Below are 18029 nucleotides of genomic sequence, written 5' to 3'. Positions count from 1 at the left end.
GTAAAATAAAATTAAATCTAAAATCTCTAATAAAAATTACATAATGTGCATTTTTTCACGCATTCAATTTTAAAACCAAAATTAACAAAGTAAATGAAATGTGAAAAAACTGCAGTTTACGTGATCTTCGTTACTAAGTATAAACACATTACCTTTTAATGATTCGCCAGCTTTCGGTATTTAAGCTTTGATTTTTAAGTAAACAAAATTTATTACTTGATCTAGAAGCGTAAGTCAATTAATGATACAACGACAGAACTACGAATAAAATGAGTAGAAATAAAAGCACACACAACCCAAAACAGTTGTGAGCTTTAACTAAAAGTAAATATTATCAGAAAACATGAATATTTCTTTGATTTTTCTAAAACGATAATATCTTGTAATATCTTGTATCGGGTTACAGGATTTTTATCATTTTTATTAAGATATTTTGCTTTTTTTCATATAATTGAGGAGAAATATTTATATATTAATTTTATTATACACACACATACGTTGAGAAACAGAATACGTTTTTGAATAAATATATGGAAGTAAGTCATGTTGTTCACGGTTTTCGCGCTTGGATTGATATACGATATAAGCTGCTCTGAGGTACAATATGCCAACAAAGATCGCAAATTTTAAAGCAAGAAAAATAAACAGTTTGCTGTTTATAAATGGAAAGACTGTTATGTCTGTATTTTTTAAAAAGTAGGTTGTTATCGGCATTAGATAGCAGTAAAACTAGCTACACCAAGTTTAATACTAAAGTTAACATTAAATATTTCCTGTATTAAAACATGATTGTGCACAATATCATGTGTTGTATGTTTGTTTATTTTATGCACGATTAAAAACGCTGTTAAAACTTAGGACTAAAATAATACGATAAATTGGTGTGATTTACACTAGCTATTATTACCTGCGGAGGCTCAGCAGTGAACTCGCTGGTTTATAATGCTAAAATTTGGGCTTTGATAAGCGCAGCACAATTTTTTTTATCATTTATTTTGAATTTTGCACATAACTACTAGGTGGCTAGCCGTCCCTAAATTTGGAGTTATAAAGTAGATGAAAGGTGGGCACCTTTAAGCTACTTCTGTCAGACTGAGTAATGAGATTTGACCTTTACTCTTATTTTGCACCAATGGCTACAAAGTGCGAAGAGCGATTATAATTATTATTTTATTTTTTATGGTAATGAATGTTTCAGAAGTTAAGACCTTCTGGTCAGGTTTGGTAGCAGATGACGTCTGTAGATTTGGATGATTAACTTTCGCGTTTTATAGTAAAATAAACAATGACACCTTTGTATTTGAGGTGTAATAGATGCTTTTATTGTAAATGTTAATAATTCTTTAAAGTGATTAATAATTATTCAAAATAATTTTTAAAAAATCAAAATTATGCTTCGATTTTTTTATAAGAAATTAATATTCCATTTGAATCTGCACCATTATTTGACAAAATGCTTTGTGTGTGTTCACGTGTAACTGATAAAAACCTGGGCCATTATCACATCCTTATTACGTACCCTAAAACCCCCCAATCGCATGGGGAATCGGTATTCGTATCTGAAACTCACCACTTGTCACACCAGGATGGGGGTGTGTGGAAGACTACGTCATATCCTCGCGCTGAACAGTTACGTCAGCTAGCTAGCAGTTTTAAGATGTGAAAATTGTTGTAGTGATGGCATTAAATTTTACTGCTATTATAACTCTCAGTAGTTCAACACAGTCTACACGGAAAAAATACATTTTCTCGACCCATTTCGGCATTCTTGTATTTGCTCGTTCAAAACTATGCATACCATGAACGAAATCAATTTAAGAACATCGAGAAATTGTCGAAAATTTAGATGCATTGGTTTACCTTAGCAATAAAAAACAAGAAGCACAAAAACAACATCACCTGCTTTATATATAATATATACCTGAAGAAAGTCTCAGTATAGAAATCGAAACGTCATCTCATTCTATAAATAGGTAGGAGCAGTATATTAAAGTCGAAAGTCTTTTGGGTTGTATAAAAATTAAACAGCACAATTTCTACGCTTTTGTTGTTAATTAAAGTGAACTGATAGAAATTTCTTTGTTTGTAATTAAGCATAAAGTTAAGCAATGGGCTATCTGTGCTCTGCCCACCACAGATATCGAAACCTGTTTGTAGTAACATAAGTTTGTAGATAAGCCATTGTGACACTGGAGGTCTTGGCATGAGTATTAAAGCGATTATTTGAAATATGCAGTTTGTCAAGTGACGTTTAAAATGCTGTTTGGTTTGTAAATAAACACAGATGCATGCTTTTACCTTCGTCAAATAGGGCTCTGTGTTCTAAGGCTATTTCTGAATTGAAGCAATATAAGACTTTCTCGACATCTGTCCTTCATCAGTAAGTAAATTCTCAATTTAACTTTCTACCATAGTTATGAGGGTTTAAAAGTGATTTTTAACTCCCGATTTAGTAATTTAATTTAACCTGAAGATGACCTAGGAAATTCGAATCGTTGTTCTCTCCTTATCAATAAAAGTGTTAATACCCATACCAGCCGTTCTGAGATACATTTTTATTTCGAGTGGGTTTCTCGTCATCAAGAAACCGAGCACCTGTTGTGAAGCTTTGTGTTTCATAACAAACAACAATTAAATGTGTATATAATATACAGTGGACCGACTAGTTAGCGATGATATTAATTTTGTATTCACCAAAGGTATAATAAAACTGAAAATATAATCTTTAACGAAGAGACCTAATATAAGATTTTAGTTACACATTTTTAAATAGACAATCCTAAAATCCGAGTTTCGATTCTCCATGGTGGATACAGCAAATAGTTTAATTTGGCTTTGTTTTACAACTAAGTTGAACAATGTAAGAGTTGTAACTGGTTTACTTGTGTATACTTATTTTAATATTAATGTTTGTTTTTGTTAAATATATATTTAGAAACACATGTAACATTTTTTAATTTGTACTTTGAAAGTCCAGCCTATTTTCTAAATTTGTAAAAGATTCTCGAGTGTAGGAATCAACAATATGTTTTACAAAAGCATTAGCGTATCTTCGAATATTATTGCCAACTGAATTTTCTAGAATCTCGCCCTAAAAATTTATAAATCGAAGCGCCAACAGAGTTTATTATCGTTGGTTTGTTACAAACCTCGGAAGCTATAACTGTAAGACACGCTTATTAATCAGAAAACTATAGATATTTGATAAGGAGCACTAGATTTCGAACACTATAAACGGTTTAACTTTAGTGAATTAACTTCGGGCGTTAGTATTTATATGAGAATATTAGATATTTTCGTCTGGAAAAAGAACTCGCATGTGAAAAAGCTAGCAAGCTTCCCGTTAAGTGAAGTGTACCTGTGTATCAACATAGAATTAATTCGTTCATTGTGAAACGTCGATAAAATATTCAATTCCAGATCATATAAAATACTCAACACTGTTTGTAAAACTTTTGTGTAAAAATCATTATTTATAATAACCGTTGTTATAAATTGTATTGTTATTTCTATATTAAAATATATTTGTTTTGAGAAAGAAAACGGTATGTATGAGTCTTGTTGGCAAATATGATTACATTGGTATATCTCGAGAATCAATTAATTTCTAAATCAAAATTACAATTTAACTCAATTCAGGTTGAAATCGTAATAAGCAACACAATAAATTGGAAAGTCAGCAGAATAAATTGTAATACGTAACAGAGTGTATGATTATATATTATTAATTTCATCTTTCTTAACTAGTGCAGAATGTACTTTTATTCAGGTAGATTTACGTAATATATTTGTATTTAATTATCCGCATGTGGTTGTGATATTATTGCAGTCAATATATTGAAGATCATGCAATGTTTGGAACTGACGTCCATTTCTATAGACTTCCCTTACCATCCACCCCCAAACATTTTCAATGGGGTGCAGTTCAGGTGAACACGCTGGATGGTCCAAAAGAATCACGTTATTTGCCATAAAAAAGTCCTTTGTCCTGTGGAAATTGTGGATTGCAGCATTGTCCTGCTGAAAGATCCAGTCATTTCCACACAAGCGAGGGCCTTCAGTCAATAAGGATGCTCTCTCCAACATGCCAGTGTAGCCAGCTACTGTTTGACGTCCCTGTATAACCTGAAGCTCCATTGTTCCATGGAAGGAGAAAGCACCCCAAATCATGATAGAACCTCTTCCACTGTGTCGTGTATAAAATGTCTCCAGTGCCAGTAACGTTAGTAGCCATCTGGACTATCCAAGTTAAATTTTTTTCTCATCAGAGAACAAAACCTTTGTCCACTTTTCTACGTCCCATGTTTGGTGCTTCTCAGCAAAGTTTAACCGAGCTGTTTCGTGGTGTGGAAGGAGGCGTGGCCTTTGAAAACGTTTGTGGTTTTTGAAGCCTTTTTCTCGTAGATGCCGTTTTATTGTTCTTGAGCTCCATTCTGCATCCATAAGGGCCTTAATCTGGTTCGACAATCGGCTGGTGTCTTGCCGGACAACCCGTCGAATCCTCCTGCTCAACGCCGGCGAAATTTGCTTGAGCCGTCCACTTGAAATTCTCGTTCCGTGTCCCTAAGGGTCCAAGAAATTTGCAATAGCAGTTTTACTACGCCCAATCTCACCAGCGATAGCACATTGAGAGAGACCTTGCTTTGCAGCTCGACAATTCTGCCACATTCAAACTCTGTCAACTTTTTAGCCTTTGCCATGTTTTTACCCAATGTAACACAGAAGATGTCAGTGGGAGGTGTTGACAACACTAATGCTTGAACACAAATGACTAAATTCCGTTAAGTATTTACCAATTAATGCTTCGTTTCAGTATGGTCTTTAAACTTTTGACCAGCTAGTATTTAGGCTAATTTCATAGTGTTCACAATTTCCCTATTAAATGTTAAAAAGTTTTGTATTTTTATTTTTCCTTTTCTTATTTTCATCTTTCAAAGCTCTACTCAAATAAGTGGTTAAGTCTAACAATGATAAATGCATATATTTTCTTTATGTTCATTGACCTTAAGATTTTGGCCAGCAGTGTATTTTCCTTTTAGCATTTCAGTGTGGTGATTATTTCTTTTCATTTTCTCCAAAAAACAAAACAAAAACATACATTGTTTCTGGTTTTCACTAATGTAAAATCTCGGGTAATATTTCTTCGTATTGAGTTTTGTTTGGCTTCTGTGTTTTGCTATTTGCACATTTTCAATTCTTTTCTCACAAATTAATGGTTGTCTCAAAACTGGTATTCACAGCTGTTCTTTCCAACCCCAACATTGTTCTTTCAACATGCTCTCTATTCTTCACAATTTTCTTTTGTTCGTTTTGCGTTATACATAAAATGAGGCTTTTTTACATGCTACTAAAATTATAATTTCTTGCTTGAACATAGCAGTTGTTCACCGTTTTCAAGTTCTTTGTGTAATCTTCTTCATTATTTTATTCAGAATGAATTTACATCACAATCACTTTTCACCATTGACGATCCTTGTTTCACAAATTGCCAAACTTCTTTTTGTAGCCCCCCAGCAGTATGTCTGCAGACTTACACTGATAGTGACCTGAGTTTTGTGGTGGGCAGAGCACAGCTAGCTCATTGGGTAACCTTTGTGCCAAATTCTAGTAACATAACCTGGAAATAAATTCCTTCTATTTTTCACCTTCAAAGAACAGTATAGTTCTGCAATTGCAGAGAAATAATGAATAATTAATGTCATAAGTATTGTAGAGCACAATATTTCAACGTCACCAAAAATTTATTGAAAAATAATAAAATCAACTTTAAGCCAAAAAACGAACGTTATAAGAATCACAGTCATTCCCATTGTTCGGTCCAAATCCCTCTGATCAGTTGTTCAAAATCAGAGACGATTATATCTAAGTCCCAGGGATATAAAAATTGGCTCAATTCCTAGTTCATTAGGCTGGTTGGAACAGAAGAAGCAAAGCACAGTAGGGATCAAAATGTTGTGTTATATAAGACAGTTGTCAAAACAAATTTTGTTGGGAACACCTTTCCCAAGCTAGTGGAGCATGATTACAATCAGTTATACTCGACATTATTAAACCTACTGTATATTTTTTAACATTGAATTCTCTACCTAATCACACAGAGATTTTCAAGTATTAGAAAAGCGTATAACAGTTGCATTCCAACCACACTTTTCATGCACAGAAAAAACAAATCAATTTGTAAAGGCAACAATTAACCCTAAACTGTGTTCATTTTTATGCACCAGAAAGTAATGTTAACATTACTATTGTTGTTTTATGTCAAATAAAAATACCTCAAATAATCTAATCCAGAAACTAATGTCACTTTTATTCACACACAAAAAAAGCATTATACATTGGGTGATGACAAAAGCTAAGTTTAATACCTGATTGAAACAGGATTTGGCAACATTAGTTATCAACCAATGGCTAAGATAGATAGCCAAGAATCCTGCTTATTTTAAAGAAACAAAACATCTGCTTTACATCATTTGGTTATTACATTTAAATTACCATTTCCCAAGTCCTTCTACATATATATATATATATAAGCCACATAAGTCTACTTTTATAGACTAATAATTTATGTACATACATATATAATCTATCAATTAGAAAACTTGTTCCATACTTGTACAGCTGCTGCCATACAGCATTGTTAAACTGAAAACAATCAAGAGTAATTAATTTGAAGACTCATTGTTATCCAGTTTCAAGACTACACATACGTGGAAGTTCAGAATCTAAAATCACATCTGAATAACCCTGTTTTCTGATTTGTCTCACATAAAACACTGAAACAAATGTTACAATAAAGCACTACAACTACCAGAAGATATTCACGTGGTCAATTTAAAACTTGACAAAAAATCAATTATAATGTAAATATTGTACAACTCAAAGAGACACCTATTAGAGCACCTTTCAAACTTCTAGATAGGATTATAAAATAGAAATATGGTTTTAGGCCTAAATTCAGATTATTTCATTGTGTTTAAAAATATCAAAATTATTACAATTGTATTGAAATGAAAGGTGTTCAGCTTATTAATCTAACTTTAAAAAAACATAAATGTAATTTACATACAAGAATGAGTTACACATATGATTGAGTTGAAGCTTCTAAAAGTGGGGTTGATAACAAACAAACAAACATTTTTTTGAGCCAATAATCAGGAATTATTTTGTTAGATTTCAAAGAAGGCAGATTAGCAGGCTGAAGTTTTTTGTAATTTACATACAAGAATGAGTTACACATATGATTGAGTTGAAGTTTCTAAAAGTGGGGTTGATAAAAAACAAACAAACATTTTTTGAGCCAATAATCAGGAATTATTTTGTTAGATTTCAAAGAAGGCAGATTAGCAGGCTGAAGTTAATGTTTTTTTTGGTCATTCAAATATTTTTTTGAATTAGGAAAAATTACTCCATTTTAAATCATTCTACAATGGTCCATATCTGTAGAAATTGAATGGATGACAATAAAAAAACTTAAGGTTTTTTACATGAGGAAAACACAGGAGTAAACTCCTTAATAAATACCTCTCAGTCAAATCTTTCAACACAAAAAGATTACTGAGATTACAATTTGTAGTTATGAAAGAAAAAAGTAGACAGGTGCATGTTGTCACAGTACAAATGAGATATTTTTCAACCTTGAACTACACTGTTTTATTAATATATCCAAAAGATAAAAGTCTGTATGTTTTGTGGAATACCATTAGGAATATGACAGTACCTACAAGACTTTGTTTATCAAACTTCAATATTTTGCAAAGTCAACTAAATAAGTATGACAAAAGAAGTCAGCTGTTACCTTCTGGTTGTCAAAACTTTTAAGATATTTATAAAATGAAATTTAGAAACATTCCACTACAAGTCAGATATTATGTTCTATGTGCAAAGTTTGGTATATCATATTAGCTTCAGAAATACCATAATATGTATCACGTATTATCTCCTAACCATTGAAAACTTTAAGATATCTTACCAAGTCAGTTCTAAATGCCTGACAATGCATGCCAGATAGTCTTCAAATAGTCAAATATTTTAAGATTTCGTAAGCCTATGTCTGACAAAATACTTGAAACTTAATTTTTAAACTTCTGATATTTTACATGAATTACAGGTTATTAACAAACAAATACCAGGTTTAATCATTCAATTCTAAAACTTATTTAATCAAGGAAAGTTTGTAAGTAAGAGAGTACATACCAGATATCATGCTTTAAAATATTTTAGCAAGTGAACACCAAAAGGTACGACTGTGCACATCAAACATTACTCTATAAATAAAAAGGTAAGATATTTTTAATTAAACTTCAAAAGTATGGCAGTATACAAGAGATGTGACTTTCCAGTCACTATAACTGAAACGTACCTATGTGTGCAGAAATATTTGAGCTGTTTTAAAGAGTTAGAGTTCCAATATATAGGGAAAAGAAAAACCAAACAGTATAAATGACAAATATGGATTATCACATACAGTATACAAAGTTCCTACAACAAACAACAGTGTAGTAGACCTCTACAACAAATGTGTTTTGTTTGTGACACATAGAGGCTATAAGTAAATTTTCTTCAACCATTGCTCTCTGTCTCTAACATAGCATCTAACTGATTGGATAAATTGACCAGCATGTTTTCTATGTCATCAATTACATCTCCTGACCTATCATCCATGTTGCTCCTGTAAGTTAAAAATCAGAATAAAAGACTTGGAAATGAAATGAACCATTTTGTTTTCCTCTGGTTTAGTAGTAACAATGTTTTTACTGAATAAAAGTATGACTAATTCTGTCTTTTCTTCTTTACTAATGTTAGAATGTTTGTTCCCAAAATTAAACTGCAACCATTAAAAAAAAATTGTGAAAGCAGTACATCTTTAGATTTTTCAGATAAAGTTATTTTTAAACTATGTAGCTTTACACAAGAAAATAAAAAGTTTTTTTTTATCTAGTATCATAAAAAACTTCAGGAACTTAGCTTCTTTTGAACTATCATTACAAAAACTCAAACTTATTATACTAACCAGCTATATGATGAAACCATTAATAGAGTTGCATTCCTATAATTATGGACACAGACAATCAAATATCAAGAAAGTAGGCATAGCAGCTCTATATAAACTTAAATCCAACAATAATATGTTTGATACTACACCAGACAAAGGAAATGGTATGGTTTTTTAAATACAAGTTACATTGTTAAAGTAATAAAGGTGAAATAAGCTGTAACTAATACAACTATATTTAAGTATTTACTCATTTAAATTCATAAACTATTTTATTAAATAATCAATAATCTTCTATTTCACATGCATAAAATTAATTTATTCATTAAACTTATAAATCCATGATTAATAAATAAACTATCTGAAATTAAGTAAGCTGTTTCTACAGTACAATTAGTCAAGTGAGTTTGAAACATAACTTAGATAAGTATATCAAAAACACACCTATGAGCTGTTGAATTCTGGGTATTTCTACTTGTTGCTAAATCAGATGATGTGGTGTGGTTAGCTCTCTTCACTGGAGTAGACTTGGCTGAGCCTAAACCAATAATATAACAGTTCTCACTGTACATAATTTTAAAATACAATTACAAATTTTTATGGAAAATCTAAACACTATTAAAGACATGCATGTAAAACTTTAAAAACCAACACTTTTAATTATAAGAAAAGACTGGAAATAACATAAAAATACATTTTTTATTCAATGTGCTAAAGAGTTATACACAAGGAAAGACGTGTAAGGCAGTGTAAGAAAGACAGATTGAATTTTGTTCCAGTAACATTCTGCATGAAGTACTTTCAAATTGAATTGATGCTGCCACTAAGCCTTTATTTAACTAATTTATTTGATGTGTTCAGAAGACAAAATAGGGATACAACAGTTCACACAAGTTTAAATTAGTTATTAGTCTAGTAAGAATTGTTTATAAAATCAGTAAGATGTTCTAAACCTACAAAATCATTATAAAACCTGTCAACACAGGGCTTTTAAATAAATCACTACAACAACTCTGTATTTAAAAGATGATATTTAAGATTTGTATATTTTGATTTAACAAACTTAGAGAATAACACATTTAACTCTCATCTTAGTTTTCATGAAGGATTAACTTACTCAAAGTATGTTCTTTAAAAAATAGCAACCTTAGTCCTTGTGACTTGTACCATTGATATGTAATGTTACATAAAGTGTATAAATTCTGAAGTATACACTGTAGCATCCTTTGTAAATCTGTTACTTTGGTACCATTTGTGTAACAGTACTTCACTGGGCCATTTACATTATGATAATAAATACGACTTGGCCAGCAATCTTAACATAAAAATAAACCTTATAATACTGTATGAATAAAAATTTAATAGGATGATTATTTAGTAATTGAAACAACACTATTTAATACCTCCACTACAATAAACTTTATAATAACACTCAACCTCAGCCAACCATGCACTGGAATGTGTCAACATGAATTTATTAGTATGCTAGTTTATCAATATTAATATTATTTTTTAGTAATATGTGATGACATATGACCTCAAGAGGTACTGGTAGTATAATGCTAACTAGTTAATCACCTACTTGCTTAAATGTGTGAAACACACCTCACTGATGACAAAATGCTAACCAAGAGAGCTGCTGATGAGTAATAACACAAATTTTAAATAATAGTTGATCAATTTTTCAATATAGTTGGTAATTAATATAATATGTAAAACCTTAATTATGCTCATTTAATCAACCAGTCAACAATTGAATAAATGTAAATGCACTAAAAAAAATTATACACTTTTGTTTTAATTTCTACATACATCAGGGATCTTAAACAGGAAGGGGAGAAACCCAGACAAAAACTTGGTGGACTTCAGTGAACACTTTTGTTTTCCCTTTCTTTCCTAAACTTGCTTTCTCATGAATTGATAAAAGCCAACTGTTTCTGCATTACTCAGATATAGCTGAAACAGGTTCAACTTTTCAGAGAATATGGTATAGTGACTTTGTAAACAACATGGTTGTACGCAATTTACGTTCTTAACAGTAGATTATTTTAAAAAATTTGTTCTTCAAAAAATTCTGTGAACTTTTTTAGTGTTTTGTATACATCTGGTGACATACCAACTGGTGTCGACTGGTCTTGTTTATTGACTCGTTGTTTAATGGTGCCAGCATTGTCATTAGCAAATGGTAAGGAGTTTGAGTCAGTGCTGGAAGCAGAAGAATTTGAGTCAGAAGAGTCCTTTCTTCTTTGTCGGAACACTGGATTAGCACTGAGCTCATCTGAGTCTTTGGCACTGGGTAAAAGATGTATCCCTGATGCTTTGCACAATCCATCAGTTACAGATGCTGTTCTGGAGTCCTCTAAAGCAGAGGGTAAAGGAGAAGGAGGTGGAGGAAAGTCCTCTGATGGGGTGGGTGAAGGTGGTTGCTCCTCATGTAGGGGTGGTGGGAGTAAAAGTTCCTTTTGCTTGTTTGTAGCTTGGTCAAATCGAGACCTCAAACTCTGAACACAGGTAGCAAAGGCCTTATCTTGTATGGAATCCAGATCTTCATCATCTTGAGTATCACATCTCATGGAATTTGTCCTCTTTGGAGGTGGTGGTGGAGTTCGTTTTGATTTCAATGTCCCATATAACTGTGAAGTCCTACCAGGTATTATATGTCGTGGAGACCCCTCTAGACTCGACCACCCATCTTTATCATGGTCATTACTTTTGAGGGCTGTTTTACAATTTCTGTCGATGCAGTGAGTTATTTCACTACCTTCTGTTTCCTCTCTTCTAGTCTTTGCAATAATTTTTGCAACAGGGCGAGGTTTTACCATTCCTTTTGGTCTATGCAGAGTTGGTGTACCTTCACTAACATACATGTTATAACACTCACTGGCCTGAACACTTAGTTCACTATCTGTATCATAGCCATTATGTCTCCATGCACTCACAGTGTCATACCATGTATCTGACTGTATGTAATGTGGATAAGCTATCGTTGAGACCGAATCATCCATATCCAAGCTTTCCAAGGAATGTCCCCTATTAGGAGACCTCACCTGAAAATTCAGAGACAAAGACAGTTTACTAATTTTGTCACAATTATTATTCAATTGGTTATCAATTATAAGTGCTAAACAGAAATTGTAATGCTTTAATAAGTTGTAAGTGTGTAAATATATGTATATATATATTACCAAAGGCCATAGTTTTGAGTTACTAGGGTATAAAATCTTTAAAACCATAAAACCTTCAATCTATATGTTAATACTCCTATAACACTGTGTGGATAACTTCTTTATTAATATCTATACAACTGTAACCATTTGATAAAATTGAGCTAGCAGATTCTGTAAAGAAACAATCTCACTGTACTGTAATATGTTAGTAAAGTGAACTGGTATTATAAGAAAATCCTACTTGTATTATAACATGCTTTCAACAGTTTGCAGTAGAGGAGAATAAATATCAGATAAATTATACAGGAACTGAAAAAACTATAGATGTGCATTTCAGAGGTTCTAAGTGTTATGCACACTGTACAACGAACAAAAGTATTTTTATTCTTCACATGGACATTGCCTTATATTCTGACTTGTCAAGGTCAGACATATCTTGAGTGCAAGTACTCTTATAATACATCTGTGTTTATGTTTATGTGCATTTTACTCAAAGTTTGCCATATTTTATGTAAATAAAGATTGTAAATTTGTAATTGTCATCAATATTTTTTCTCCAATATGGGGTCAGCCAAATGGACCAACCTCAGTACATTTTATTAACATGTTTTCAATGAAGTGGAGCTCTTTTGTATTACAAGACAAGGTCTGTACTAGTACCTTAACCAGCTGCTACAAAACAAAGACAATTGATGCTACACATGCTCTCTTCTAATAAAGAAGAAACCAAAATTTATTTACCTGTATTGTAACATTTTGCTGGTGATGTGGACCCAGTTGGTTAGGTGAGGAAAATTCACACCTTTGCCCAGGAAGAAAAAATCCATCAGTTTTGGGAGGGGACTGTTGAAAAGTTTTTAGCTCAGGAATGCAAGTAATCTCCGTAGTTGGTGAGGTGTGGGTTCGAGAAGTTGTGATGGCTACTTCTTGGCTGGGATAGTGATAGGAAGGAACAGGTTGGATGGCAAGGGCTATGAAAATTGTTATGTTAAACAGTTTAGTATGTGGAATTTCATTTAGTACATATGTTCTTGAGACTAAAGAAATTGGACTCAACTTTTAAAACTGTAAACCTAAGAAAGAAATTTGAAAATATTTGCACACTACAAATGAGATATTTCTTCTTTTTCTTGACTCAAATAGAAGAAAGTTTTCACAATATAAAGCCTGGCAAAAGCTAAAACATTAAGTAACATCCATAGCTTATGAATTTGACTAATTTATATAATATAGAAGTTTGAGCTATTTCTTGATTATATAGACAGTTGAAAGTTGGGTTTGGGGCTACAAGTCTGAATGGCAATTTTAAGCATAAATACTAAAAACTGTAACAGTCACAAATAAAAAGCTACAAAATGTAGAGAAAAATTATACATGAGAAGAGATAAAGTAGCCAACCTCTTTAGTGTTCACAAACATGTCATATGTAGTAGATATTTTTCATGGTTTACATACATGAAGTGGTGTAGAAGATGCTTTGTTTCATGTAAACATAAGCAGAGTTAAAATAGCCATACATGTCTGATTCACATGAAGACCTAATGTAGTGTAGGAAAATATACAGTAAAACCTGTTTGAGCCAGAAACTGCACAGGGTGAAAACCTGTACAAGCTGGAAATATCAAAATTTCATAGCATTATCTTAACATTTCTCTTACAAAAGGCCCTCTATATGATGGAACCTGCATAATAGGGACAGAAAACCATCTTTCACCTACCTCATCTATCAACAAGTAGGATTGGAACCTGAGTAAGGTGAAAAAACGTATTTGATTAAATATTAATTTATTATTTAATTAATCATTTATTTAAACAATAATAAATTCTCAGACATTTTGTTACAGTAAGTATTGGTTAAAAATATCCTGTTCTTTTTTCTGCCATCATTATTTTTGCAGTTAAATTAGATTCATGGTTTGTAGAAACATTTCTGTCTTTTAAGTACAAAATTCTACTCTTTAAATAATTCTCACAAAAAATAAATTCCTATCTTCCATAATTTTAAAAGATAGTGAGGAAACAGAATACCCTACTTCATTGCAAGTGTTAAGTTATATGAACACTATCAAACTGTATGCAAAAATGAAGGGGAAAATGAACTTCATGAAAAGGTCATAGAATTGACGTTCTCTTTCAACCACATGCCCATTAAAAAAACAAAACAGTTGAAATTGAACACTTTCTTCAAATAAATTTGATTACAATTTTATGTACTTATGTATATTTTTGTTCTTATTGTAATAAATATAACATAAACAGTATAATAACTTTATTGAGAAATGTCTTACTTCCCTTAAGTCAGGCAAGTATAATGTTCCATTCAAAAATTATATATAATTAAGGAAATGCATGTTTACTGTCTAAGCAGGAAATTTTACATGGTCCTGTGCAATTCTGCCTTAGACAAGTTTTACTGTAGTTTGTTTTTGTTGTTGTTCACCAAAACATGCAATGTAAGATAAGGTAGCTATACCTGTTTCATTCATATGGAAACATAATAAAATAACAGTACTAAAAATTATTAATTTTAAAATGAAGTGGAGATTCTACAAAAAAAAGTATTAAAACAATCACAGTTTGATAAAATTTACTTTGTCCTTTTAAAAACTATTACATATCTATCCATCTGTTGGGTTGAATTCAGTTGAAAAATATTTAAGTGCATGCATGATATGTTTACCATTTACAAAGAAAACTATATATATTTATTGGAATCTCAAAAGTGGATACACCTCAAACCAGTCAACTGAAGTGGAGAAATTTTGTAGTGATAGTCCGAGCCCTCTAGGGTTAGCCCCGCTGACATGACGAAGTAAGCACATGGGTAGCGGATGAAAAGTTGCTGTTCTACAAATTTTTCAGTTTTTATACCAGAAATGTTAATCTTTTAAGCATATTATTAATATACATGCACATAATATACAGTAGTAACATATTGAATGGTCAGTATTTGCTTAAAAATTTCAATACAATGGTTTTTCAGTGCATGAATTATTTGGAATCCTTGTTGATCCCAACTATTATGTGCTACTGTACTTAATAATGAAGTTTATGGTTCAAAGTGTGAAGGTTAAGGGAAAGTGGCTATATCTCTTGGATTCACCAGAGAACATGTAAATTTGAATAAGAAAATGTGATTATTAATTCCTGGCATAAATACAGACCTATTAAAAAGTATTTAAAGATATGAATAAAACCTACAACATTGCACCATAATGATCCAGTAAAGTTAAATACAGTAGAAATGATAACTTTTATATTTTCTTCCTATCCTTTCTTGAATTATTTATGGAAGTGATAAAAATTTATAATATTTTCTCACCTAAAGATGAGGGATGAGGTATAACACCAACAACTCCACCTATGTCCAAACCATGTTGCTGAACATCTCTGACGTGACTAGGACGACGAATCCCACTGTTTAGATCTTTAATTCTTTTTATGGCTAACATAATTTTTTTCTGATGTCCTGAAAGTCCACAAAAAAAAAGTTTTACACTTACATTTTTCCAACTTGTTTGTGTATGAAAGCACATTATGCTGATGTAATATAAACTGACATATAACAATTATAACATAATGAAGTGGCTTAATTTTTTTGGGGAGGAGATACTAGATGTTTTGATAGAACATTGACCTGTTTTCTCCAGGTATAAATGTTCTTTCAAAACAGCTAATATGTTTCCCAAAAAATAAACCACTTCATTATATTTGTAATCATTGTTTGTCAATTACATAGTCAATTAATCTGGCTTCTTGTAATATTAAGATTGAGATCAGGCTTACATTTAATTCTTAAGTAACTGAATTACTTAAATTGTACAATTGTACAATTTATATGAGCCTTTAAATGTTCTGGTAAAGGGACCAAATATGTACAGTATCTAAACTTTAAAGACATTAAAAGTTAATTCAATCCAGACTTTTCTTACATATCATTATTAAAGTCAAAAGAAAAACAGCATAAAACAGATTATGTTTAACCAATTTCTTCTCAGAGTAAATTAAAACAACAAACATATTAAATCTAATTTTCAAAATACAACAAGAAGAGATAGTAGTAAGCCCTACCCAGTTTCTGAATACCAATTTCCTCTAAGTCCTCCCATGTTAATTCTGTAACCCGGTCAACAGAATTGTAACCTTGATGACAAAGGGTTTCATAATATTCCTCCAACCTGAGCAACTGAAGCCACTGTAATAAAGTATCCTACCAAAGAAAAAACACTAAGAAAGTGCAACTGTGTCCGTGCAGTAGTGTGTGATAGCTTATCAAAGTCAATATTAACAGTTGCTGTATATAACTATTATTAACACAGGTTTAATAATTAAAAAAAAAAGAATTCAAACATATTATTCCTATAGAATTTTTTTTTTTTATAAAAGTCTACTTAGCCACTTCTCTTAGGTTTTTGAAAACACTTTCTTTTCATGCCCAATCTTAGAAAAAAATCATACAACAAATATTAACATTTTCACTATTACTCAGTCTTTTGAGTATTTTTCTCAATAGTACTAATGTAACTACACAGATGCGTAAAGCTTAAACATCACTGGTTGATTGTGTGGTAACTTTTATCTAATAACCTCACTTCTCTAATAGAATTAACCAAGAAAATTAAAAAAACAAAACAAAAACCAAATTGCTGTTAAACTGAAATAAAAGGAACCAATTCTAAAGTGGTAATTAATTTTGATATATACAGCTGTTTTCTTTGTCTACATAGCACATACAATTACCTACTCCATAACTTTATAGCATACTTATTGATGCTGGCTCGAGAGTGTGGAAAAGCCAAATTTTGAAAGAAAAACAACAACAGATTACATTCAAACCTGGATAGTTTCAAAACATATTTTCACTATTGAGTAAACTTGCATTACATGGTCCACTTCTTTTTCATTTACCATTTTATAGTTATGTTTATCAAAGTTTTTTTTAAATGAAACTAATATACAACAGAGTAGATATTATTTTATTGGTACTTGTGTATAATATTAAAATAATAAATAAATAACACACAGTGTTAAGATTAATACACAATTTAAAATATTTTTAAATTCAGAGCAATCTATGGACTCTACATGTTTTGACATTTTTCATATCAGCAACAGGAGCAAACTTTCAAGACATAAGTGCAATATTTGATCCTTCTTAGCAATGTCATTTGACCTGCATTTAAATTTACATTTCAGAGCAGGTCCTACCATATTCTTACACAACTATTCACTGGACCTTTTGCATCTATTTAATAATTTGTGTTCTTTTAAAAAAATTATATTTTCTAAAGATATAGTTATAAGGCATTAACAGAATTTGCAAGCTATATGAATAGCATAAAACGTTCTATACAACTTACCTATGAAATTGAGAAAAATAATAGTTTGCCTTTTTGCATGCATTGGTAAAAAGAAATGAACTAAGGAAATTAAAAACAGATTTTTATTAGAAACCACTTTCTGATCTTATGTCACCACATCAGAAATCATGTCACAGTGAAACACAAAAAATGTCTGCATTTGACATTTATATTCATATAATTTGTATATGTACAAAATAAGGGAACTTAAAAAATGAGTTATTACTAATAAAATATATAGTAGTTACAAGAAGATTTAACCCAGCTATTATAGATAGAGCAGTTAATAAGTTCACCACTGTGGTAATAATGTGGATTATGGTATTACCATTACAGTAAAATTGACTCATTCATAGGGTCAATAATATCTGGGAATCTTTAGAAATAAAAATATATCATGAATTATTAAATGAGATGAAGTTCCATAGAATATCTGTATAAAAATGTGACAGGACCTCCACTGAGATATATGCAGAAATGAAAACCTACAAACAAGTCACATGATATAGC

General features: G+C 31.2%; 1 protein-coding gene across 5 annotated transcripts in view; it reads right to left on the bottom strand.

Moving 5' to 3' along the window:
• Positions 1-6286: 6286 nt before the first annotated feature.
• The window catches only part of LOC143224925 (caskin-2-like), a 261429-nt gene continuing 249686 nt past the window's right edge, over positions 6287-18029 (bottom strand). For 3 of the 5 annotated variants that reach the window (XM_076453402.1, XM_076453403.1, XM_076453404.1), the window contains 6 exons: positions 16231-16369; positions 15482-15628; positions 12901-13130; positions 11109-12039; positions 9437-9530; positions 6287-8668 (listed from right to left, as the gene is read on the bottom strand). In XM_076453402.1, the coding sequence (XP_076309517.1) occupies positions 8560-8668; positions 9437-9530; positions 11109-12039; positions 12901-13130; positions 15482-15628; positions 16231-16369 (1650 nt within the window). In that variant the 3' untranslated portion in view covers positions 6287-8559. Of the gene's footprint in view, positions 8669-9436; positions 9531-10804; positions 12040-12900; positions 13131-15481; positions 15629-16230; positions 16370-18029 lie in introns of all 5 variants that reach the window. The other 2 variants (XR_013013515.1, XM_076453405.1) reach the window with 2 other exon arrangements.

The sequence above is a fragment of the Tachypleus tridentatus genome, chromosome 9, assembly GCF_004210375.1.
Source record: "Tachypleus tridentatus isolate NWPU-2018 chromosome 9, ASM421037v1, whole genome shotgun sequence".
Classification (NCBI taxonomy): domain Eukaryota; kingdom Metazoa; phylum Arthropoda; class Merostomata; order Xiphosura; family Limulidae; genus Tachypleus; species Tachypleus tridentatus.
Note: the sequence above shows the minus strand (reverse complement) of the source record. Positions and strands in the feature narration are given on the sequence as shown.